At 40.9% G+C, this 27,231-nt stretch overlaps 2 protein-coding genes across 3 annotated transcripts in view; both read left to right on the top strand.

Moving 5' to 3' along the window:
* Positions 1-27,231, top strand: part of BNIP1 (BCL2 interacting protein 1) — a 111,659-nt gene that overhangs the window by 39,493 nt on the left and 44,935 nt on the right. The window lies entirely within an intron of this gene.
* CREBRF (CREB3 regulatory factor) overlaps positions 1-27,231 on the top strand; it is an 87,089-nt gene that overhangs the window by 40,653 nt on the left and 19,205 nt on the right. For both annotated transcript variants that reach the window (XM_050793202.1, XM_050793203.1), the window contains exons 4-7: positions 279-1,365; positions 19,491-19,685; positions 21,377-21,566; positions 23,547-23,620. In XM_050793202.1, the coding sequence (XP_050649159.1) occupies positions 279-1,365; positions 19,491-19,685; positions 21,377-21,566; positions 23,547-23,620 (1,546 nt within the window). The remainder of the gene's footprint in view (positions 1-278; positions 1,366-19,490; positions 19,686-21,376; positions 21,567-23,546; positions 23,621-27,231) is intronic.

Genomic DNA, 27,231 nt, shown 5'->3' with positions numbered 1-27,231 from the left:
GCCCTTGATATTTGGATCATACCTGAGCCTCTCAAGGCACACACTTTCCCTGTTTTTTAAATTTAATTTTTAATTGTTTGTTGTTTGTTTTATTTTCACTCTACTTTTTCTTGCCTAGGGAAATGATGGCATTATATGGAATAATAAAGCATCACGTCAGTAGCCTTTATGTTAAAACAGACCAAAAGTCAAGTACTGATTTATCAGTTTGACATATGGAGGTGAATATTTCCTTCCTAAAATATGATGTGCAATTTCTTTTTTAAAACCTTTCTCAGGATAGAGAGATGAACTACCAACAGAATCCTAGAGACAACTTTCTTTCTTTGGAGGACTGCAAAGACATTGAAAATCTGGAGTCTTTCACAGATGTCCTGGATAATGAGGGTGCTTTAACCTCAAACTGGGAACAGTGGGATACATACTGTGAAGACCTAACAAAATATACCAAACTTACCAGCTGTGACATCTGGGGAACAAAAGAAGTGGATTACTTGGGTCTTGATGACTTTTCTAGTCCTTACCAAGATGAAGAGGTTATAAGTAAAACTCCAACTTTAGCTCAACTTAATAGTGAGGACTCACAGTCTGTTTCTGATTCCCTTTATTACCCCGATTCACTTTTCAGTGTCAAACAAAATCCCTTACCCACTTCATTCCCTGGTAAAAAGATCACAAGCAGAGCAGCTGCTCCTGTGTGTTCTTCTAAGACTCTGCAGGCTGAGGTCCCTTTGTCAGACTGTGTCCAAAAAGCAAGTAAACCCACTTCAAGCACACAAATCATGGTGAAGACCAACATGTATCATAATGAAAAGGTGAACTTTCATGTTGAATGTAAAGACTATGTAAAAAAGGCAAAGGTAAAGATCAACCCAGTGCAACAGAGCCGGCCCTTGTTGAGCCAGATTCACACAGATGCAGCAAAGGAGAACACCTGCTACTGTGGTGCAGTGGCAAAGAGACAAGAGAAAAAAGGGATGGAGCCTCTTCAAGGTCATGCCACTCCTGCTTTGCCTTTTAAAGAAACCCAGGAACTATTACTAAGTCCCTTACCCCAGGAAGGTCCTGGGTCACTTGCAGCAGGAGAGAGCAGCAGTCTTTCTGCCAGTACATCAGTCTCAGATTCATCCCAGAAAAAAGAAGAGCACAATTATTCTCTTTTTGTCTCCGACAACTTGGGTGAACAGCCAACCAAATGCAGTCCTGAAGAAGATGAGGAGGACGAGGAGGATGTTGATGATGAGGACCATGATGAAGGATTCGGCAGCGAGCATGAACTGTCTGAAAATGAGGAGGAGGAAGAAGAGGAAGAGGATTATGAAGATGATAAGGATGATGATATTAGTGATACTTTCTCTGAACCAGGTATTATCATGCTTGCAAGCTTACCAGACTGACCTTTGTATTACTATTTTGAAATAGAAAGGTTTTGGTTTCTATTTTGTTTGGATAATTTCTTTATTTTAGTTTGGGAATTAAATGACTTAAACCTTGGCTTGAATGATCACTTTTGCTCACATAGGGATTCATAAGCTAATTCCTTGAGGGCTTATTTTTTATTATTTTATTTCTTATTTTCAAAATTAAAATAGACATGGGAGCTTGTTGTTGTTGCCCAGGCTGGTCTCAAACTCCTGGGCTCAGGCTATCCTCCCACCTTGGCCTCCTAAAGTGTTGGGATTACAGGTGTGAGCCACTGTGCCCAGCTGAGGACATACTCTTAATGTATCTTATGTCAAGTGACCTGTTTTGTCATTCACTTGAGCATTTATGCTAAGACACCAAGAATTTATTGTTTTAAAAATATTCCTGTTTAGGGCCAGGCACAGTGGCTCACGCCTGTAATCCCAGCACTTTGGGAGGCCGAGGTGGGTGGATCACCTGAGGTCAGGAGTTAAAGACCAGCCTGACCAACACAGCAAAACCCTGTCTCTACCAAAAATACAAAAATTAGGTGTTGTGGCACTCACCTGTAATCCCAGCTACTCCGGAGGTTGAGGCAGGAGAATCACTTGAACCCAGGAGGCTGAAGTTGTGGTGAGCTGAGATTGCGCCATTGCACTCCAACCTGGGCAATAAGAGTGAAAGTCTGTCTCAACAACAACAAAAAATAATAAATAAAAATATTCCTGTTTATGCATGTGTCTCTCTATTATAGTTGAGATAAGTTAGGAGTATACAGAATGTTGAACCAAGTGATGATGGTTTATATTACTCATGCCAATACCCAACAAAGTCTATTTATGAATAATGTAAAAGAGAGCATTTTCTTTGTGTCTGCTAACATTTTAATTTACATCATATTTTCCTATTTAAGAAAAATACATGCTGTAATTTGGTGAGCATGAAGGAGACTCTGCTTTATTTATATACAGTGCATATAAATAAAAGGGACAAAGAAAATGAAATCTGTGGGGGAACTGGTTCATTTTAGCATTTACATGCTTGGGCTTTTGGCACTGTTGGCTTGTGCAGTTTATTTATAAAAATGGTATTGCCAAGTGGCACATGGTTGAAAATGCACAAAGAAGTAACGATCTTCAAATTTAAACTAAAGTTATTTTCTTCAAAAATAGTGTTGATACTAACTCTGCATGAAAACTAAGTTATTATTATAAAAAAAGAAACCGAAATATCAAAGAGAACCCTTTTGTTATAATGATGATTGCTGGAATTTCAGGCAGTATAAACATAGATATTTAATTTTCTGAAAGGTGTTTAAAGTATAATACCTGTATTGTAACTAGTGAAACGTTATTATTACTAAGAACTTTTTCTTTGGTGAAATCTTTCTGTTACACAAATGTTTAGATTTATGCATTTGACACAAACAAATTTTTTGATTTGGGTGGAGTTTCAGGTAAGTAAAAGATACTTGAATATGGAAGAAAAGGGTTTGTGCCTTCTTCGTTGGTTTACTGTACAACTCTATGTAGTCTAGGTAGAATAATGGTCTTTTTATAATACAGGAAAATTTTTCTCTTGGCAAGTGAATAAAATCTGCTTTGAGATGTTTCAAGGAGACTTTGACTATAGGTAGGGGTAATTTATATAACTCCCTGCACTTGGAAGATCATAGTGCTGTTCATGAGTGGTCCTTAAAGTCTTGACAGATCAGTCCTGTTGCTTTGAGTCTCGTATGTAGGAGTAGGGGAAGGGTGAGACAAAGAGAGGATGGGTAATTAAGGGAAATGGCAAATGTAGGGAAGGAAATGCCTTTAGCAGCTGGTGCTTAAAGGAATATATAGATCAGAAGGAGTCAGTAAATCCTACAGTAAACCCTACCATCATCAAGGCAGCAGGGACTACATTATCAACCTGACTTTTGATTGTAGTTTTGCTTTTCTTTGACTTTTCCCCCACAACTTTATCAGGGTGTGTTTGCAAATAGAAATTGTATATGTTTAAAGTGTACAACATGTTTTGATACATGTACACGTTGTGAAATGATTACCAAAATCAGGCTAGTTAACATACCCATCACTTCACATTGTAGGGTGGTAAGAACATTTAACATCTACTCTCTTAACAAATTTTGCCTACACAATACAGTTTTGTTTTGTTTTTTGAGACAAGATATGGCTCAGTTGCCTACCCTGCAGTGCAGTGGCATAGTCTTGGCTCACTGCAACCTCCGCTTCCCTGGCTCAAGCTACCCTCCCACTACAGCCTTCCAAGTAGCTAGGACCACAGGTGTGCACCATCATGCCCAGCTAATTTTTGTATCTTTTGTTGAGATGGGGTTTTGCCATGTTGCCCAGGCAAGTCTTGAACTTGTGAGCTAAGCCACCTGCCCGCCTCACCTCCCAAAGTGCTGGGATTACAGGCGTGAGCCACCACTCCCAGCCCAGTATTGTTATATGTAGTCACAATGCTGTATGTTAGATCTCCAGAGCTTATTCATCCTGCATAACTGAAACTTTGTACCTTTTGACCAACATTCTTCCCATTTCCCCCAACCCCCAGCCCCTGGCAGCCTCCATTCTACTTTCTACTCTCTGATCCTGAGTTTTACTTTTTTTCTAAGATTTCGCATATAAATGAGATCATGCTGTATTTGTCTTTCTGTGCCTGGCTTATTTCACTTAGCATAATATCTTCCAGGTTCATCCACGTTATCACAAAGACAGGATGTCCTTTCTTTTTAAGGCTGAATAATATTCCTGTGTGTGTGGGCATGTGTGTATAACTCTTACATTTTCTTTATGTGTGTGTTCATTGTTGGCCCCTTTGTTGATTCCTTATCTTGGATTATGTGAATACTGTTGCAGTGAACATAGGAATGCAGATATCTCTTCAAGATACTGACTATTTATTTTGGCTGTATCCCCAGAAGTGGGATTGCTGGATCATATGATCTTTCTATTTTTAATTTTTTGAGGAACTTCCAGGCTGTTTTCCATAAAGACTGTACCAATTTACATTCCCACCAATAGTTTACAAGAGTTCTCTTTTTTTCCACATCCTCAACAACACTTGCTATCATTTATCTTTTTGATAATAGCCATGGTGACAGGTATGAGGTGATATCTCATTGTGGCTTTCGTTTATATTTCTCTGATGATTAGTGGTATTGAGCATGTTTTCATATACTTCTTGGCCATTTGGATGTCTTTTAAAAAATGTTTATTCAGGTCCTTTGCCCATTTTTTAATTGGATTGTTTTCTTGCTATTACATTGTTTGGGTTCCTTGTATATTTTGGATATTAACTCCTTATCAGACGTATGGTTTGCAGATATTTTTCTTTCATTTCATAGGTAGTCTCTTCACTCTGTTAATTGTTTATTTTGCTGTGTGGGGAGCTTTTTGGTTTGATGCAATCTCATTTGTTTATTTTTGCTTTTGTTGCCAGTGCTTTTGGAGTTATATATTTAAAAAATCATTGCCCATACCAATGTCAAGAATCCTTTTTCGTGTTTTCTCCTAGTATTTTTATTGTTAGTTTTTATGTTTAAGTCTTTAATCCATTTTGAGTTGATTTTTTAATATGGTATGAGATAAGAGTCTCCAATTTCATTATTCTGCCTTTGAATATCCAGTTTTCTCATAACCATTTATTGAAGAGACTATCCTGTTGTTTCTGGCACCTTTGCCAAGGATTAATTAATGGGACATAATGTGGGAATTTATTTCTGGGCTGTTTCATTGGTATATATGTCTGTTTTTATGCCAGTACCATATTGTTATAATTACTATAGCTTTGTAATATATTTTGAAATCAGATAATATGATGCCTCCAGCTTTGTTTTTCTTGCCCCAGATAGCTTTGGCTATTCAGAATCTTTTGTGATTTCATATGGCTTTTAGGGTCTTTTTCCCTTTATTTAAGGATTGCATTGAATCTGTGGTTCACTTTGGGTAATATGGATATTTTGGCCATATTAATTCTTCCAATCCATAAACACAGGATATCCTTCTATTTATTTGTGTCTTCAGTTTCTTTCACCAGTGTTGTATAGTTTTCAGTGTATAGATTTTTCACCTTCTTGGTTAAATTTTTTTCTAAGTTTTTTTTTGGTGTGATACTATTGTAAATGGGATTGTTTTTCTTATTTCTTTTTTGGATAGTTAGCATATAGAAACACAACTGATTTTTGAATAATGATTTTTATCCTGCAGCTTTACTGAATTAGTTTATTCGTTCTAACAATTTTATCTAACAATTATGAAGTCCTTTTTCTTTTTTTTTCTTTTTCTTTTTCTTTCTTTCTTTGTTTTTTTTTTTTTTTTTTTTTGAGGCGGAGTCTTGCTCTGTTGCCCAGGCTGGAGTGCAGTGGCGCGATCTTGACTCACTGCAAGCTCTGCCTCCCGGGTTCACGCCATTCTCCTGCCTCAACCTCCCAAGTAGCTGAGACTACAGGAGCCCGCCACCATGCCCAGCTAATTTTTTGTATTTTTTTAAGTAGAGACGGGGTTTCACTATGTGAGCCAGGATGGTCTTGATTTCCCTTACCTCATGATCCGCCCGCCTTGGCCTCCCAAAGTGCTGGGATTACAGGCGTGAGCCACTGCACCCGGCCCTCGTCCTTAGGGTTTTCTATATACAAGATCATGGCATCCACTAACAGAGACAATTTCTTTTCCTATTTGGATGCCTTTCTTTCTTTGTTTTGTTTCTTTCCCTGCCTCCCTTCCCTCCCTTCCTGTCTTCCCTCCCTCCCTCCCTTCCTTTTGTCTTTCCTTCCCCCTCCCCTCCCCCTCCCCTCCCTTCGCTTCCCCCTTCCCTCCCTTCGCTTCCCCCTTCCCCTCCCTTCCCCCTCCCCTCCCCTTCCTTCCCCTCTCCTTCCCTCCCCCTTCCCCTCCCCCCCCCCTCCCGTACTACTCCTCTCCCTTCCCCCGTCCCTCCCCCTTTCCCCTCCCCCTTTCCCCTCCCCCCCCTCCCCCCTCCCCCCCCCTCCCCTTCCCCCTCCCCTTCCCCCTTCCCCCTTCTCCCTTCCCCCCTCCCCTTTCCCATCTCCTCCCCCCTCCCCTCCCTTTTCCCTCCTCTCCCCTCCTTTCTTCTCCCCTTTTCTTCCCTTCCCTCCCCTTCTCTTCCCTTCCCTCCCCTTCCCTTTCTTTTGCATAATTTCTCTAGGTAGGACTTATATTATTATCAATATATTGAATAGTAGTTGAGAGAATGGGCATCCTTGTCATGTTCCTGGTCTTAGAGAAAAAGCTTTCAGGTTTTCATCACTGAGTACAATGTTAGCTATAGGTTTGTCGTATACGGCCTTTATTATGTTGAGGTACGTTCCTTTTATATGTAATTTGTTAAGTGTTTTTTGTCATGAAAGCATGTTGAATTTTTTTAAGCAAATTCTTTCAGATCTTGAAGCATGTTGAATTTTGTCACATGTTCTTTCCATATCTATTGAGATGATCATATTATTTTTATCCTTCAGTCTGTTAATGTGGTATATCATTGGTTGATATGCATATATTGAATCATCCTTGCATCTCAAAGACAAATCCCACTTAATCATGATGTATGATTCTTTTAATGTGCTGTTGAATATGGCTTGCTCGTATTTTGTTGAGGATTTTTGCATCCATGTCCATCAGGGATACTGGCCTGTGGTTTTTTTTTTTTTTTTTTTTTTTTTCCGAGACGGAGTCTTGCTCTGTCCCCCAGGCTGGAGTGCAGTGGCGTGATCTCGGCTCACTGCAAGCCCTGCCTCCTAGGTTCACGCCATTCTCCTGCCTCAGCCTCCCAAGTAGCTGGGACTACAGGCGCCTGCCACCACACCCGGCTAATTTTTTTGTATTTTTAGTAGAGATGGGGTTTCACCATGTTAGCCAGGATGGTCTCGATCTCCTGACCTCGTGATCCGCCCGCCTTGGCCTCTCAAAGTGCTGGGATTACAGGCTTGAGCCACCACGCCCGGCCTGGCCCGTGGTTTTCTTACCTCATGTGTTCTTGTTTAGTTTTGGTATCATGGTGATACTGGCCTCATAAAATGGGTTTGGAAATGTTCTCTCCTCTACATTTCCTTTGGAAGGATTTATATTAATTCTTCCTTCAATACTTGAGTTTTTTGTAAGTTTTTTGTAAGTTTTTGTAAGTTTTTTGTAACTCATTGAGAGTTTTTTGTTTGTTTGTTTGAGACGGAGTCTTACTCTGTCACCCAGGTTGGAGTGCAGTGGCACGATCTCGGCTCACTGCAATCTTCACCTCCTGGGTTAAGTGATTCTCGTGCCTCAGCCTCCCAAGCAGTTGGCACTACAGGCACTCACCACCATACCTGGCTAATTTTTGTATTTTTAGTAGAGATGAGGTTTTGCCATGTTGGCCAGGCTAGTCTGGAACACCAGACCTCAGGTGATCTGCCCACCTTGGCCTCCCGAAATGCTGGGATTACAGATGTGAGCCCCCGTGCCCGGCTGACAGTTTTTAATTACTGATTCAGTGTTCTTTCTTGTTATTGGTTTGTTCAGCTTTTCTATTTTTTCTCATGATTCAGTCTTGGTATGTTTCTAGGAAGTTATCCGTTTCTTCTAGGTTATTCAATTTGTTGGTGTATAATTGTTTATAGTAGTCCTTAATGATTCTTTACATTTCTGTAATATTAAATCTGATTTCTCCTCTTTCATTTTACTAAGATCTTTTTTCTTAGTTTAGCTAAAAGTTTTTAAATTTTGTTTTCGTTTCAACAAAAAACTGTTCATTGATCTTTTTAGTGTCCAGTTCATTTATGTCTGCTCTGATCTTTGTTATTTTCTTCCTTCTGCTAACTTTGGGTTAGTTTGTTCTTCTTTTTTTACTTCCTTGAGGTGTAAAGTTTGGTTGTTTATTTGAGATCTTTTTTTTTTCTTGATGTAGGTATTTATTACCGTAAGGTTCCCTCTTGGATTTACTTTTGCTGCATCCTGTAAGTTTTGATATGTTGTGTTTCCATTTTTGCTTGTCTCAACATATTTTTGTGTTCCTCTTTTGATTTCTTCTTTGACCCATTGGTTGTTCAGGAGTATGTTGTTTAATGTCTACATATTTGTGAATTTTCCAATTTTCCTTCTTTTTTTTTTGAGACGGAGTCTCGCTCTGTCGCCCAGGCTGGAGTGCAGTGGCACAATCTTGACTCACTACAAGCTCTGCCTCCCGGGTTCACGCCATTCTCCTGCCTCAGCCTCCCAAGTAGCTGGGACTACAGGCTCCCACCACCATGCCTGGCTAATTTTTTTGCATTTTTAATAGAGATGGGGTTTCACCATTTTAGCCAGGATGGTTTCAATCTCCTGACCTTGTGATCCACCTGCCTCGGCCTCCCAAAGCGCTGGGATTACAGGCTTGAGCCACGGTGCCCGGCCCCAGTTTTCCTTCTGATTTCTAGTTATACAATTGCCAAAATATCATACTTGGTATTATTTCAGTCTTCTTAAATTTGTTAAGACTTGTTTTGTGGCCTCACATATGATCTAAACTGGAGAATGTTGTGTTTGTGCTTGAAAAGAGTATATATTCTGCTGCTGTCAGGTGAAATGTTCTATATAGGTCTGTTAGCTCCATTTGGTCTGAAGTGTTATTCAGATCCATTGTTTTCTTAATTGATACTCTGATGATCTATCCATTGTTGAAAATGGAGTGTTGAAGTCCCCTGTATTACTGTCTGTTTTTTCCTTTAATTCTATTAATATTTGCTTCATTTACTTAGGTGCTTTGATAAGGGAATACATATATTTACTATATATATAAAACCTCTAGATGAATCAACAAACCCTTTATTATTATATAAAGACCTTCTTTGTCTTGTGACAGTTGTTGTTTTTTTTTTACTGTGGGTTTTTTTTTTTCTTTTGAGACAATCTTACCCTGTTACCCAGGCTGCTGGTATGACAGTAGCAGTACTGTCACAGCTCACTGCAGCCTCAACTACTTGGGCTTCAGCCTCCTAAATAGCTGGGACTATAGGTGTGTGCCACCTCTTGTGACAGTTTTTGATTTAACATCTGTTTTGTCTGATATAAGTATAGCCAACTCTGCCCTTTTTGGTTGCCATTTCCATGGAATATCTCTTTTCATTTCTTCACTTATAGCTTACCTGCATCCTTTTTATTTTTTTGAGACAGGGTCTTGCTCTGTTGCCCAGGCTGGAGTGCAGTGGTACAGTCACTGCTCACTACAGTCTTGACCTGCCAGACTCAAGCAATCTTCCCACCTCAGCCTCCTGAGTAGTTAGGACTACAGGCATGCACCCCCGTACCAAGCTAATTTTTGTATTGTTTGTAGAGATGAGGTCTCCCTATGTTGCCTAGGCTGGTCTCGAACTCCTGGACTCAAGTGATCTACCTGCCTTGGCCTCTCAAACTGCTGGGATTACAGGTGTGAGCCACTGTGCCTGGCTACATGCGGGCAACATAGAGTTGGTTCTTGGTTTTTTATTCATTCAGCCACTCTGTATCTTTTTATTGGGTATTGATAGGTAAGGATTTACTATTACCTTTTTTTAAATGTTTTCTGACTGTTTTATAGTCCTTTTGTTACTTCCTCTTTCGCTCTCTTCCTTTGTGATTTGTTGGGTTTTTTGTAGTGGTATGCTTTGATTCCTTTTTCTTTATCTTTTGTGTTATCTATACTACAGATTTTTCTTTGTGATTACCATGGGACTTACATGAAACATCTTTTTTAAGCTGGTAATAGTTTAACTTCTGATATACATAAAATATCTACACTTTACACTTTTTATTGATACCACTGTTAACATCTTTTCATACTGTGTATATATATCCCTTAAGAAATTATTTCATATATAGCTTTTTTTTTTTTTGAGACAGAGTCTTGCTCTGTCACCCAGGCTGGAGTGCAGTGGCACAATCTTGGCTCACTGCAACCTCCTCCTCCCAGGTTCAAATGATTCTCCTGCCTCAGCCTCCCAAGTAGCTGGGATTACAGGCACCTGCCACCACACCTGGCTAATTTTCTGTATTTTTTTTTTTTTTTTTTTTTTTTAGTAGAGACGGGGTTTCATCATGTTGGTCAGGCTGGTCTTGAACTCTTGACCTCGAGTGATTTGCCCACCTTGGCCTCCCAAAGTGCTGGGATTACTAGTGTGAGTCACCATGCATAGCCAAAATTATTTTGTATATAGTTATTTTTAATGCCTTTTTCTTTTAACTTTTATACTAGCATTAAAAGTGTTTTGCATACCAGTGTTAAAGTATTAAAGCATTCTGAATATGACTGTGTTCTTACTTTTACACAGTGAATTTTATACTTTCATGTTTTCTTTTTTTTGTTGAGATAGAGTCTCACTCTGTCGCCCAGGCTGGAGTGCAGTGGTGTGATCTCAGCTAACTGCAGCTCCGCCTCCCGGGTTCAAGTGATTCTCCTGCCTCAGCCTCCTGAGTAGCTAGGATTACAGGCGACCACCACCACGCCTGGCTAATTTTTGTATTTTTAGTAAAGACAGGGTTTCACCATGTTGGCCTGGCTAGTCTCAAACTCCTGACCTCAGGTGATGCACCCACCTTGGCCTCTCAAAGTGCTAGGCTTGCAGGTGTGAGCCACTGCCCCCGACCCATGTGTTTTCATTGTTGTTGGTTAGCATCCTTTCATATCAACTTGAAGAACTCCCATTAACATTTCTTGTAAAGCAGTCCTACTGCTGATGAACTCCCTCAGCTTTTGTTTTCTGGGAAAGTTTTTTTTTTTTTTTCCTTGAGAGATAGGGTCTCACTATGTTACTCAGGTTGGTCTTCAACTCCTGAGCTTAAGCAATCCTCCCAGTTCAGTCTCTCTTTTTTTTTTTTTTTTTTTTGAGACGGAGTCTCACGCTCTTGCCCAGGCTGGAGTGCAGTGGCGCGATCTCGGCTCACTGCAAGCTCTGCCTCCCGGGTTCCCGCCATTCTCCTGCCTCAGCCTCCTGAGTAGCTGGGACTACAGGCGCCCGCCACCGCGCCCGGCTAATTTTTTGTATTTTTAGTAGAGACGGGGTTTCACTGTGGTCTCGATCTCCTGACCTTGTGATCCGCCCGCCTCGGCCTCCCAAAGTGCTGGGATTACAGGCTTGAGCCACCGCGCCCGGCCGTAGTCTCTCTTTTTTTTGGAGATGGAGTCTCGCTCTGTTGCCCAGGCTGGAGTGCAGTGGCGTGATCTCGGCTCACTGCAAGCTCTGCCTCCCAGGTTCATGCCATTCTTCTGCCTCAGCCTCCCGAGTAGCTGGTACTACAGGTGCCCGCCACCGCGCCCGGCTAATTTTTTGTATTTTTAATAGAAATGGGGTTCCATTGTGTTAGCCAGGATGGTCTCGATCTCCTGACCTCGTGATCCACCCATCTCGGCCTCCCAAAGTGCTAGGATTACAGGCATGAGCCACCGCGCCTGGCCCCAGTTCAGTCTCTTGAGTAGCTAGAACTACTGATGTGCATCATCATTCCCAACTCAGGAAAGCTTTTATTTGTTTTTTTCATTTGTGAAGGACAGCTTGCTTGCTGGATATGGTGTTCTGTGTAGGTTTTTTTTTTTTTTTCCTTGAGACAGGGTCTTACTCTGTTGCCCAGGCTAGAGTGCAATGGCATGATCCCAGCTCACTGCACTCTCAATCTCCTGGCCTCAAGCAATCCTTCCACCTCAGCCTTCCAAGTAGCTGAGGTGTATGCCACCACAGCCAGCTAATTTTTGTATTTTTTTGCAGAGATGGGGTTTTACCATGTTACCCAGGCTGGTCTTATACTCCTAGGCTGAAGCATTTTACCTACCTCGGCCTCCCAAAGTGCTGGGATTACTTGCGTGAGCCACCATGCCCAGCCCAGTGGTTTTTTTTCTTTCAGCACTTTGAATATGTTATCTCATTCTCTTCTAGCCTTCAAGGTTTCTGCTGAGAAAACCACTGACAGTCTTGTGAGAGTTTCATTGTATATGACAAGTTGCTTTTCTCTTGCTGCTTTCAAAAATCTCTTTTTGTCTTTGACTTTCCAGAATTTGATCATAATGTATCTTGGCGAAGTTTTTTTTTTTCTTTCTTTCTTTTTTGAGACGGAGTCTCGCTCTGTTGCCCAGGCTAGAGTTCAGTGGCATGATCTCGGCTCACTGCAAGCTTTGTCTCCCGGGTTCGCGCCATTCTCCTGCCTCAGGCTCCCAAGTAGCTGGGACTACAGGCGCCCACCACCACGCCCAGCTAATTTTTTGTATTTTTAGTAGGGACAGGTTTTCACTGTGTTGGCCAGGATGGTCTCGATGATCTGACCTCGTGATCCACCTGCCTCGGCCTCCCGAAGTGCTAAGATTACAGGCATGAGCCATCGCACCTGGCCGAAGTTTTTTTTTTAAGATGAAGTCTTGCCACTCTGTCACCCAGGCTGGAGTGCAGTGGCACCGTCATGACCCACTGCAACCTCTGCCTCCTGGGTTCAAGTGATTCTCCTGCCTCAGCCTCCTGAGTAGCTAGGATTACAGGCGCCCACCACCATACCTAGCTAATTTTTGTATTTTTAGTAGAGATGGGGTTTCACCATGTTGGTCAGGCTGGTCTTGAACTCCTGACCTCAGGTAATCTGCCCCCATCAGCCTCCCAAAATGCTGGGATTAAAGGTGTGAGTCACTGCGCCTGGCCTGTCATTATTACTTTAAATAAGCTTTCTGCCCCTTTCTCTTTCTTTACTCTTTTCACTATTCCTATAATGTGCATTTCATTTTGCTTGATGGTGTCCCATAAATCCTGTAGGCTAACTTTATTCTTTTTCATTCCTTTTTCTTTTTGTTCCTCTAACTGGAAAATTTCAAATGACCTGTCTTTGAGCTCATTGCTTCTTTCTTCTGTTTGATCAAGTCTTCTGTTGAATTGCCCTGTGGAATTTTTCATTTTAGTCCTTGTGTTCTTTAGCTCTGGATTGCATATAGTTGTCTATGTTCTCTTGTTGCTCACTGAGCTTCTTTAATATAATTATTTTGAATTCTTTGTTACGAAGTTCATAGATCTGCATTATTTTGGATCAGTTGCTGGTGCTTAATTTTCTTCCTTTGCTAGTGTCATTTGTCCCTGATCATTTGTGATCCTTGTAGCCTTGAATTGGTGTCTATACATTTAAACATGTGGGCACCTCTTCTAGTCTTTATAGACTGGCTTTGTCAAGGAAAGCCCTTCACTTGTCAGCTCATCTAGAGGTTCTGGGTGGACTTGCTGAAGGGCTCTGCAGGCAAGTTTGCTCCTGGAGTCCTTGGATAGGCTGGCCTATTGCTGGAGTCAGCGGGCAGGTGGACCTGAGGCTTGGGTCTGTAGAGGTCATCCTGGTGCCTGGAACTGTGGAAGCAGGCCTGGAGCCTGGGTCATTTGGGGTCAGTTTGAAACCTGGGTCCATAGGAGCTGACGTGGCAGTGGGGTGGGCTTTGAGTCTGAATCTATGAGAACTTACCTGGCACATGTATCTGTGGGAGTGGACTTGGTCCTGACTCCACAGGCACCCGCGTGGCATGGGGTTCTATTGGGGCAGGCCTGTCAACTAGGACTGTGGGTATGAGCCTGGAGTCCAGGTCTCCAGGGATGGGTGGGCCCTGAGCCTAAGTCTGCGGCTGCTGGCTTGGTGCTGGGGTAGGCCTGTAACCAGGTTCTGTTGGGGCTAGCTTGGGTCCATGGGAACCATTTTGGAGCTTGGGGCCATACTTTTCTTTGATCTTTAACTCGAATCTAATTTTATCCTTGATCCCTTGACTTCATTCCCTCTGGATGTGATGAGAGATAAGGAGGTCTGTGAAGGGAGATCACATGGTTAATTGATCGCCATGTTTATTTTCTCATCCCTTTGACTCTCACAGGGAGGCAGAACTAGTGTTGTAGTTGTTGTTGTCCTGTCATGTCACATTCTATTCCCTTGACCCTAGTAGGAGAAGCCTTATATATTAGCGTGTTGCTCTTACATAACAAGACAGTGGCTTTATACATTAAAGGGTCAAGTTCTCTTCTTGGACCTATTTGACAATTATTCCAAATTTGTGGATGGCATTTAATTCATTCACTTTCAGTTGACTTGAAGTAAAACCCTTTTGATTAGTATTATTTGGACAGTTCTCACAAATGTTAATGAGCAGCAGGCTTTCACCACAAAATTGTGTTAATTTTGTGGTACTATTTGGACTTTATTCACATTTGCTAGTAAAATTTTCTCCTTTTCCTAGAAGAGCTAAGCAGCTGACTTTAAAGATGCAAAAGTGAGGTACCGGTGAGGAACAGGAAGAAATTCTTCGTAGCAAAAGAGTAAGGATAGCTATAGTTTCTTCAGTCCTAGTTTAGGGTGGATTGATTGGTTTAATTTATAGCTGACAGTTTACAAAGGCCCTTTTGTGAGGACTAGCTCCCTTGATGCTGTTTCTTGGCACTTGGCTACAACAGTTCATGAGCCTACAAAGTTTTAGGAAGGGTGCAAAATGGAGTTTTAGTCTCTTTCCTGGATTGGCTCCCAAATTTTAATAGAGCCTTTTCTGTGGACAGGCTACAACTGTTTGGGGTCATGAAATTACATGGTTGTAAGGCTAAGAATTGGGCTCCTAGAATGATAATTTATTTTGTAATTTTCACTAAACATTTTCACAGTTGACTTTACCAGCTTATTGACAGTCTGTACTAACCAGAGATGTGTGATTGAAATTTTAGGCAGTAAATGTGGTATTTGTTACTTTTACTTTTTTTGGTAATCATGTCAGATAGGACTGAGTTAGGTCAGTATGATGATCTGTCACGTGAAAAGAGAAGGGAAAGGCCCTAATGGGAAATGTTGCATTAAACAAAATCATTGATTTGTTTTAAAAATTTTTGAGTGCCTACTTTTGTGGTGGGCACTGTGTATATTAGGTATTGGCTATACAGAGATGAAAAAAGTAGACATCTTTATCTTCATGGAACTTAGTGTTAAATGGGTTTATTTACTGTTATGATTTCTTAGAGTCTTTTAACATGTCTGTGTGTACTTTGATTTGGCAAGAGAGATATGCAGGATGAGAGATTTTTAAACTTATCTGACTACATAATTCACTTTGGATAAAACCATATCTTATGGTAATAGTGTTCTTTGGAACCTAGTTTGAGAAATATTTAATGACCCTAAATTCAAGACCAGTGATCTTGGGGTATAATTGTTTTCATTCTATTTGATCATTGGTAGTCTCTGTATTGAAAGGTGGATGGTGACTGGGCATGGTAATTCATGCCTGCAATCTCAGCACTTTGGGAGGCCGAAGTGGGAAGATTTCTTGAGCTCGACTTCGAGACCACCTTGGGTAACATAGGGAGACTCCTGTCTCTACAAAAAATACAAAAATTAGCCCAATGTAGTGGTGTGTGCCTGTAGCCCTAGCTACTCTGGAGGTTGAGGTGGGAGGATTGCTTGAGCCCAGGAGGTCAAAGCTGCAGTGAGTTGTGATCACGCTGCTGCATTCCAGCCTGGATGACAGCAACACCATCCCAAGAAAGGTGGATGGCTTTAGGCAACAAATTCAGAGAGAGAGAGAGAGAGAGACAGACAGACAGAGAGAGAGAGGGAGAGTGTGTGTGTGTGTGTGTGTGTGTGTGTGTGTGTGTGTGTTTGTGATGGTGAATTTATGGTGTATGCTATTTGAAAACGTTACTATATTAAGTCAAAGAAAACTGATGGCTTTTAAATACTTCTGGGAAAAAGGCTGAACCACCTATAGGTAATAAAACTGGTAACTAATTTGGATGGGACAGAAGAAATAAAACCACTTCATGATTATTTAAACTTAACATGAAATATATGCAGGAAAAAATCTATTCAGATCATTTAATTAGGCACAAGAAAAGTGGGAAGCCCACTTGGAGCAAGACACCTTGAGTTGTGGCCTGACAGTCCCAGCTGTGCCAAATCATGTCAAGCCTCCATGAGCATTTTAGTTCATATAAATGGAGCTGATAACCTTCCTAACCAGGGACGGTTTTTTGCCAGAGATGCAGGCGCCTGCAGAGAGGCAAAGGTAGTTACTGTCTAAGGGAGTATATCAAGTAAAGTATCCAGGAGGATGGTGTGCATGTATATATATGTGTGTATATAGGCTTAAGTGTGGAACACTTAATTACTGACATTGATAGGAAGGTGGGAGTGTTTTGGTTGGTGCATATGCCTGTGTTGAGGTGTTCGCAGTCAAACTAGGGTAATCTATGTGAGCCAGTAATTTTTGCTTACCTAGTGTAACAAGGGTCTATTTATTTATTTATTGAGATAGAATCTTGCTCTTGTTGCCCAGGTTGGAGTACAGTGGTGTGAACCCATCTCACTGTACTCCGCCTCCTGGGTTCAAGTCATCTCCTGCCTCAGCCTCCTGAGTAGCTGGGATTACAGGTGTGCACCACCACGTCCAGCTAATTTTTGTATTTTTAGTAGAGATGGTTTCGCCATGTTGGCCAGGCTGGTCTTGAATTTCTGACCTCAGGTGATCCACCCACCCCGGCCTCCCAAAGTGCTGGGATTACAGGCGTGAGCCACCGTGCCTGGCCACAAGGGCCTTTTTATTTATTTTTTATTTTTTGTATTTTTAGTAGAGATGGAGTTTCATTGTGTGAGCCAGGATGGTCTCGATATCCTGAACTCATGATCCGCCAGCCTCGGCCTCCCAAAGTGCTGGGATTACAGGCGTGATCCACTGCGCCGGGCCACAACGGCCTTTTTCAAGGCCATTTCTGTTGACACAATATGGCCCTTGCATCTTTTCCAAAATTGGGTTGATAATTAGAACAAAATAAATCCTATAATTTGAAAAGAAACATAAGCACAAATAAATAGGCCAAAGCCATTGCTTTATTCTAACACAGTTTTAAAAAATTAGACTTCTAGAAGTGATTGTGTCACTCAACTTGTGCGTCATTTTTTAAGAAGAGCCTAAGGGTCACCATCACACTGCTTGCTGTTTTGTTTTAAACTACCACATGTGCACTAATAAAATGCTGTTAATACCAGCAGTGCTACAAAAGCTTGTCTTAACTGTTGCTCAGAAATCATTCTGCTTTCCAAATTGATTCTTTTTTTTAAAGTCATGTTTATTGTGGCATAATTTTCACACAGTAAAATTCACCCCCTTACAGTGTACACTTATATGAGTTTTGACAAATCATGTAATCATATAACCACCACCACAATCAAGATACAGAATAGTTTGATCACCCCCCAAAATTCCTTATTTTATTTTATTTTATTTTATTTTATTTTATTTAGATGGAGTCTTGCTCTTGTTGTCCAGGCTGTAGTGCACTGGCACAGTCTTGGCTCACTGCAACCTCCACCTCCTGGGTTCAAGTGATTCTCCTGCCTCAGCCTCCCGAGTATCTGGGATTACAAGCACCCACCACCATGCCTGGCTAATTTTTGTATTTTTAATAGAGATGAGGTTTCGCCATGTGGGCCAGGCTGGTCTCGAACTCCTGATCTCAGGTGATCCGCCCACCTCAGCCTCCCAAAGTCCTGGGACTACAGGCGTGAGCCACCACACCCTGCACTTTATATTCTTTTATTGTCATCCCTTTCCTCCACTGCCAATCCCTGCCAACCACTGTGTCCATATAATTTTGCCTTTTCCAGAGTACTATATAAATGGAAGCATACTTCTGATTCATTCTTTGTCTGGAGAAAACCTAGTTCCTCCAAGCAAACATGTCATCACCTTCTTATGTTTTCAGGAAGGAAAAATGACCATTTTACTTATGGCCAGTGCTGCCCAAGTTTTCCTGGTTACTTTAGGTTTGGATTGTGTACATTCTTTGCATAGCTCATCCCTCTTCTTCATGTACCTAACATTAAGGATCCAGAGTACATCAGAGGTGGCCATTCTCTGAGGGTATTTTAAATTTATAGGTCATTCAATATTGGGTCTGACCAACAGTTCTAGCAACTCAGAATTTAAGTATTTTCTGAAACTTCCTTTTAGGAAAATCCCCCCTTCTTAAACAGTGAAGTTAATACAAATAGCTTTCAATAAAATATTAACTGGAATAGGCATGTAAGTTTTTTATCTGATAGCCAGTATGAGAACTGTCATCTTTTATACCTTTCCAAAAGAAGTAGGATGAGAGGTAGGAAGAAAACTAATGCTGCCTCATAAAATTCTGCCCAGTAGAATACTATCATAGAAATGTATATAGCTGGGCTAGGCTTGGTGGCTCATGCCTGTAATCCCAGCACTTTCAGAGACTGAGGCCAGAGGACCGCTTGTGAACCCAGGAGTTTAAGACCAGACTGGGCAACATAGTGAGACCTCTGTCTCTGCAAAAAAAATATATTTTTTTGGAGACAGAGTCAGAGTCTCATTCTGTTGCCCAGACTGGCGTGCTGTGGCACAGTCTCGGCTTGTTACATCCTCTGCCCCCTGGGTTCGAGTGATTCTTGTGCCTCTGCGTCCTGAGTAGCTGGGATCGCAGGCGTGCACCCACCATGTCCTGGCTAATTTTTATATTTTTAGTAGAGACAGGGCTTTGCCATGCTGGCCAGGTTGGTCTCAAACTCCTGACCTCAAGTGATCTACCTATCTCAGCCTCCCAAAGTACTGGGATTACAGGTGTGAGCCACCGCCCCCAGCCTACAAAAAATTTTTTTTAAAGTTAGAAAAAGAAAAAAGAAAAAATAATTTAAAAAATGTACATAGCTTTCTGTCTGAGATGTTTCAGATACATAAATATTAGAAGGAAGATATTTAAAAATCATAGTATATGTATCTAAGTACCATTATCTGATAGTACTTTTGATATTCCTGTGGCTATCCTGTAATTGTTCTCTTAATCCTGTGTGAAGATAATAAAAATAGTATTGCATACTAACTTATAAAAACTAAAGAGAAACCCAAGGAAGATGAACAGTGTAGTTATCCATGTTTATTAATCTCTGAATGTTTTATGAGTTAGAGATTTACGTAATATAAGTTCTCTTATAGACCTGGTTTTTATTGTCTTTGACGTGCCAGTGATGTTTTCAGATGCAAGGAAATGTATCAAGTTACAAATAGAAGGGATCTTTTCGTTTGTTCTGATTGATTTATTGAAATTTATGGAGCTTAAAAATTGCGGGACCTTTTTTTTTAAGGCTATGAAAATGATTCTGTAGAAGACCTGAAGGAGATGACTTCAATATCTTCACGGAAGAGAGGTAAAAGAAGATACTTCTGGGAGTATAGTGAACAACTTACACCATCACAGCAAGAGAGGATGCTGAGACCATCTGAGTGGAACCGAGATACTTTACCAAGTAATATGTATCAGAAAAATGGCTTACATCATGGTAAGAGGGGATTGCAGTCAGATATTTAGTGTCACTTTAATTAAGTTGAGATACTAACCGATAATGCTTTGCTTACTCCATGTACCTAGACATTCAACCCTTCCTAGCAAACTGGAGATGGGGACTATAGAGCTGCTACATTTGCATGACTACTTTTCATCACTCACAAATAGCTTTTACCAGTGTTAAGAGTTCTCACCTAAGCAGGGAGGAAGGACTATGTAAACATGATTTCATTTCTAGTCCCTTCTTAATCTACTTACCCATCCAGGAAATGACCAGGAGGCTGCTGATTTCTGACCTGTCAGTTGCTATAACCAGAAAGGGTTGAGGAGAAAGTGAACGGGCTCTCTTACATTCTTGTCTAATCCCCAGACCTAAATGTAAATGGGGGGACTGGAATTCAAATCGTAGTGGGGATAAAAGGACAAGGAAAGAAAAGAAAGGGAGGATGGTTATGGAGAAAAGGAGTAGTAGAGAAGAGTTGAATACCTGTAGTAGGAATCAAAAGAAGTTTATAAGCTTAGGTAGGTCAGGTCATATGCTGCGACTCATGCCTGTAATCCCAGCACTTTGGGAGGCTGAGACGGGAGATCACTTGAGTCCAGGAGTTAGAGTCTGCGATGAATTGTGATTGTGCCACTGCGCTCCATCCTGGGCGATAGAGGGAGATCCTGTTTCTAAAAAAATTTAAAAAATGACAGTCTTAGGTAGGACAGATTTTTTACTGTGATTCCGTACAAATTTTATTTTTAAATTAATCCAAAGTTTCTAGTTCTTCTGCTCTGAATTAAAAAAAAAATTAATACCAACTCTTTACTGGAAAAAGTGGGGAGGGGAACTACTAGTAAGCGTGATGGTTAGTAAACAGGTTATTCACTCATCGTACAGATGTGAGTTGCTAAGGATTTTTGAGGACAAGAATTCCATCTGATGTATGTTTGTGCCTCATTTTTCCTTTCCACTCGCAACCACGTGTACTCTATTGTCGCTTAGTAAATAATTACCAAGTATTTGCCTTCAGATAAGTTTTCTACCAGAAGTGAAACATTAAGTCCAGTCAGTATCCCAAGTAGCATATGATGAGTACTAGGAAAGTTGAAGGAGTTTGGAGGACAGAGGCATCCCTTTTGCCTGGAGTGACAGACCAAGACTCCTTGAGTCTTCTCTAATGTTATTTATCAAAGCAACTAAAGAAGAGCTTTTAAACAAGGTTATGCTTACTTGTTGGATTTTCGAGTTCAGTACAAAAATGTGTATGTCTGACAGTTTTCAGACATAGCATCAGAAACATCTTGGTTTGAGTAAAATCTCCAAACTCTCTTCTGACTGTGTATTATACCCTAGTCCTGATTTTGGTGTTTAGTTGAACTCGTACTCATCCTGAGATTTGAGATGCTTAGTATGCCATGCGAATAATGAAGAATCTGTCATGCTGAGACTATAAGCCTAGGGTGGGGAAGAACTTGGAAAAAGTTAGAACTCTGCCATATCACCCCCCATTTCCTGCAGCCACAAGATGGGAAGGAGAGGAGGCCAGCCCTTCTAGGATAGATTGTTAAACATGCTACATGCCAAGACTTCTGAAAAGAAAGGGTAGTGGTGGGAAGTGGTTTAAAATGTGGCTGTGAAAAATGTGTCTCTTGTTAATTAAAGTGATATAACTTAAACTTCTTTTAAACTGTTTATAGGAAAATATGCAGTAAAGAAGTCACGGAGAACTGATGTAGAAGACCTGACTCCAAATCCTAAAAAACTCCTCCAGATAGGCAATGAACTTCGGAAACTGAATAAGGTGATTAGTGACCTGACTCCAGTCAGTGAGCTTCCCTTAACAGCCCGGCCAAGGTCAAGGAAGGAAAAAAATAAGCTGGCTTCCAGGTAAATGCTAATAATGTTCACTCATGTGAAGAAGGTTTATGAGGTGAGATTAGGCCCTAAGTGAGTTTTTATAGAAGGACAACCACTTCAGCCATTATTCAGAAATTGTATTTTTCTTTTATAAATACTACAATGAGAATATTATAATTTTTCTTTTGAAAGTAGGAGATGGTATTTTTGTTTTATGGAAAAAGTTTTTAAGAGGGGAGAGATGAATGGACTCTGGTGCATTATGTTATAGTATAACAATAAAAATTTTTTCATAGCTTTATTTTGTGTTTGCTTTTTTAGTAAGGCAGAGTTATTGAGCTATAACTTACAGTAAAATGTATACCTTTTAATGTATACTTTTATGAGTTTTGACAAACATATCCAATCATATAACCACCACCACAATCAAGATATTGAACATTTTCATCATCTTAAAAAGTTGCCTTATGTCTCTTTGTAAAGGCAAACCCCTTCCTGCACCCATAGCCCCTCAAAACCACTTATCTGTTTTCTGTCTCCATAGTTTTGCCTTCTGCATAATGTCATGTACATGGAATATACTGTATGTACGTAGCCTTTGATTGAACCTGTCTTCCTTTTTTTTTGAGACAGTGTCTCACTCTGTCACCTAGGCAGTGGCCTGATCTCCGCTCACTGCAACCTCTGCCTCCAGTACTCAAGGGATCCTCCTACCTCAGCCCCTTAAGTAGCTGGGATTATAGATGTGACCCATCATGCCCAGCTAATTTTTGTATTTTTTGTAGAGATGGGGTTTCACCATGTTGCCCAGGCTGGTCTCAAACTCCTGAGCTCAAGCGATTTGCCTGGCGTGGCCTCCCAAAGTGCTGGGATTACAGGCGTGAACCACCACGCCCAGCTGAATCTGTATTCTTTCATTCAACATGATGCATTTAAGATTCATCCATATTGTTGCCTGGAGTAATAATTTGTTTCTTTTTGTTGCTGAGTTGTATTCCTTTGGGTGGAGATATACTACAGTTCATCCATTCACCAGTTGAAGGGCATTTGGGTTGCCTTCAGTTTTTGGCAATTATGAATAAAACCATCAACATTCACTTACAGATGTTTGTGTGAATATATTTGCATTTGTCTTAGATAAATATCCAAGCATATATGTTTATAAGAAACTGCCAAACTATTCTCCAAAGTAGCTATATGTACTGTTTTACATTCCTACTAGCAACACATGAGGGTTCCACTGGCATCACATCCTCTACAACTTTTGGTATTATCAGTTTTTGTTTGTTTTTATTTTTGTTTTATAGTCACTTTAATAGGTGTTTACTGATCATAGCTTTATTTCTAAATGTGTGCTAAATTTTTAAAAATCAATTTGCATAAATGATTATGTTGTGTTTTCTGGTAACTCAGTCATTTGATAAACATCAGTAGGCAGCGGTTTTGGATTGCTGTTAGAAAATGAAAGATGAGGCCGGGCGCGGTGGCTCAAGCCTGTAATCCCAGCACTTTGGGAGGCCGAGACGGGTGGATCACGAGGTCAGGAGATCGAGACCATCCTGGCTAACACGGTGAAACCCCGTCTCTACTAAAAAAAAATGCAAAAAACTAGCCGGGCGAGGTGGTGGGCGCCTGTAGTCCCAGATACTCGGGAGGCTGAGGCCGGAGAATGGCATGAACCCAGGAGGCGGAGCTTGCAGTGAGCTGAGATCCGGCCACTGCACTCCAGCCTGGGCGACAGAGCGAGACTCCGTCTCAAAAAAAAAAAAAAAAACAAAAAACAGAAAATGAAAGATGAATATTCACTTAAAAAAGAAAGCAGGCTGGGCATGGTGCCTCATGCCTGTAATCCCAGCACTTTAGGAGGCCAAAAAGAGAGGGTCACTTGCAGCCAGGAGTTGGAGAGTAGCCTGGGCAACATAGCAAGACCCCTTCTCCATAATTAAAAATAATAAAATTAAAATTAAAAAAAGAAAAAGAAAGTGAACTAACTGCTCCTTCCTTTCACAGAGCTTGTCGGTTAAAGAAGAAAGCCCAGTATGAAGCTAATAAAGTGAAATTATGGGGCCTCAACACAGAATATGGTAAACCTAAAGTTTTAAGAAGCTGATTAACCACCTATTGATTTGCTGAGCACTCTCTCTTTTCTTTGGTTTGTGATTTGCTTTCCCTGTATTCTGCCTAGTTTTTGGCTAGCCTCCTATTTGTTTATCTGTTCAGTAAGCCACATACTCATTTTCCTTCATTCTTGTCCTCCTTTTAGTATAAGTTTCTGTACTGGTGACTTCCCAATCTACATCTCATCTGTATACTAACAAGCTGATCCACTTGTGACCATGATAATGTATTTATTTTATTTTTTCTGTAAAAGATGTGGAAAGTTTTACTATTAAGAATAGGCAGCAAAAGCAACCTGCATTTCTCGAAAGATCACAGTAATTTCTTCTGTTTTTTTTTTTTTTTTTTTTTTTTTTTTTGAGACAGAGTCTCACGCTGTTGCCCAGGCTGGAGTGCAGTGGCGCGATCTCGGCTCACTGCAAGCTCCGCCTCCTGGGTTCACGCCATTCTCCTGCCTCAGCCTCCTGAGTAGCTAGGACTACAGGCGCCCGCCACCGCGCCCGGCTAATTTTTTGTATTTTTAGTAGAGACGGGGTTTCACTGTGGTCTCGATCTCCTGACCTTTGTGATCCGCCCGCCTCGGCCTCCCAAAGTGCTGGGATTACAGGCTTGAGCCACCGCGCCCGGCCTCTTCTGTTTTATAATTGTATTACTGGGTTTGCCTCTTTTGTTGACTGATTTTAATATTTTCCCTAAATTGAATAATGATATTTTAGGCTTCATATGAATAATTTAGACCTGTGTTTTTCAGATTTGATTGCTCATTGGAATTGTCTGTGTACTTGGTTAAAATACACATTTCTAGGCTTCTCTGCAGATCTTCTGAATTAGATTTTGTGTACAAGTAGAACTCAAGAATCCATATTTTTAGCACTTCTCAGATCATTCTCTTTGTGTGTGTGTAAGACAGGGTCTTACTCTGTTGCCCAGGCTAGAGTGCAGTAGTGCAGTCACAGCTCGCTGCAGCCTCTACCTCCCGGGCTCAGGTGATCCTCCCACCGCAGCCTCCCGGGTGTCTGGGAATACAGGAGTGCGCTAATACGCCTGGCTAATTTTTTGCATTTTTTATAGAGGTGGAGTTTCTACTGTGTTGCTCAGGCTGGTCTCAAATTTGTGGGCTCAAGCAATCCACCCACCTCACCCTCCCAAAGTGCTGGGATTACAGGCATGAGCCGCTGCACCCAGTTAAGATGATTCTTTTTTTTTGAGACGCCCTGTTGCCCACGCTGGAGTACAGTGGCTCGATCTCAGCTCACTGCAACCTCTGCTTCCCAGGTTCAAGCAATTCTCCTGCCTCAGCCTCCCGAATAGCTGGGACTACAGGCCTGCGCACCACACCTGGCTAATTTTTGTATTTTTAGTAGAGATGGGGTTACACTATGTTTGCAAGGCGGGTTTGGAACTCCTGACTTCAGGTGATCCACCTGCCTTGGTCTCCCAAAGTGCTGGGATTACAGGCATGAGCCACTGCACCTGGGCCCAAGATTATTCTTAATGCAACCATTCTAGCACTTATTCAGGAACTACTGGTTTTGATCTAAACCAAAGTGCTTCTCGGCGTTTCACATCGTAGCACATGTAGAAAATTATCATCTCTTAGGCATCATGGAATATAAGAAGAGTAGGCTGCTCATGGGAGGAGGTCCCCATGAGCTGAGGGGATAATTATTTTACACATTTAGAACCCTTTTACAGCACTTCAGGGGTATGGGAAGCTCTGGTTTTGATCTTCTGTGATAAGAACACCTCCCTTTTCTCTTATTTTGTTTAAGCCTGGTGTTATAAGAGTTAGTATATTCCTTTGCCTCAAAAATTGTCCTCTTCAATGTGTGGTTCTTTTGGGCAAGTTGAATCTGAAAGTGAAACAGTGTGAAAAATGATCAATTATTTGTTTCTAGAGGTTTTCTTAAGTTTAGCATGTCTGGCACATAGGTGTTCAATAAACTGTGCAGTTTTTCTTAATCCTTTATCTTGATTATTTTCCTTTGGTGAGGGCAGAAAAAGAATTTTCAACTGTAAAGTTTTCTACTTAAGAAATGAACTTGTGTTTTATTTAACAGCCACTCAGTAAATGAATGAAATAAAATAATTGTTGGTGTGTTGTAATGCAAAGCTATCCATTTTCCTATTGTTCTTTCTTACTATTGAAACATTTTGGCCTTGAACTCTGCTAGTGGTGCCCTGGCCTCCTCCTAGATATCTGGAAGTCACTGTTACTTCTTTGTGGAATGCTTATTATCCATTACCTATCAGCCCAGTAGTTTCTAGAATTTGTGATTTACAATTTGAAAAAGATTTTGAGACTTGAGAACATAGGCTTGCCAACTTTATATTTTGCCAAGTGAGAACATTAAAAAGAACATCATCTACTATTGCTGTAATTTCATATAAGGAAGGATATTTTAGTATTAAAAATTTGAGAAGGGCATAATCTCATAATAGAAAATACATTTAGCTTTATGAAAAATATACTCTGTTGTCTTGATCATTTTTAATATGTCATGAACTGGCATTGTTCCAGGGACTAGCTTCAGGGGCCTACTGTACTACTCATCTCATCCTATCCCACCAAACTTCCTTCTGTTGATTCCTCCTGCCAAAGCTTACTGGAGACTGCTCTGTGAATCCTGTGGAAACTGGTTGACTCCGAATGAGAAATAGAACTGTTAGCCCTTCACCCTGACTGACGTATTTTGTCCCTAAGAAAGCTATATGGAAAAATTAAAACAGAAAATCCCTTGATGAATATGGCATCAGAGGAGGAGGATCTGTTTATGAGTTGAATGTTTGGACTCAGTTTCTGAGAGCCAGGTGCTTCTATTTCCTAAACCAGAGGTTTGTGGTAGCATGAGAGCGCTTTCCCTTTTTTCTCCCTGCCCCGTAATGTGCTTGGACACTGTCAAGGCTTGAGAAGAACTATTCTGCTCAGTTTTACTTTAGATTTTATAGTGTTTTTTCTTTTTCTTTTCTGTTTTTTTTTTTTTTTTTTTGAGACAGAGTTTGACTCTTGTTGCCCAGGCTGGAGTGCAATGGTGCTATCTTGGCTCACCACAACCTCCGCCTCCTGGGTTCAAGCGATTCTCCTGCCTCAGCCTCCTGAGTAGCTGGGATTACAGGCATGCACCACTACACCTGGCTAATTTTGTATTTTTAGTAGAGACAGGGTTTCTCCATGTTGGTCAGGCTGGTGTCCTACTCCCGACCTCAGGTAATCTGCCTGCCTCGGCCTCCCAAAGTGCTGGGATTACAGGCATGAGTGAACGTGCCCGACCGTGTTTTCTCTTTTAAAAGTAACTTTATTTACTTTTAATGTATTGAGTATGGGAGAACCCCATTGTTTTCCCTAAGTCTAGCCTGTATGCAAATATCCTTGAGTAAGTAGTATTCTCTTTCAATTATTCATGGAGGAGAAAACACAGATTTTTTGTTTCAAGTGATTTAGGAGGTTAGCTGTACTTTACTTGTTCAGTGACACATTTTACATATACTGGCCCTGAATGTAGTTTTTTTATTTTTATTTTTATTATTTTATTTATTTATTTTTGAGATGGAATCTTGCTCTGTCACCCAGGCTGGA

Source organism: Macaca thibetana, chromosome 6 (genome assembly GCF_024542745.1).
Source record: "Macaca thibetana thibetana isolate TM-01 chromosome 6, ASM2454274v1, whole genome shotgun sequence".
Lineage (NCBI taxonomy): Eukaryota > Metazoa > Chordata > Mammalia > Primates > Cercopithecidae > Macaca > Macaca thibetana.
The sequence above is the reverse complement of the archived record's forward strand: the minus strand, read 5'-3'. Positions and strand labels throughout refer to the sequence as shown.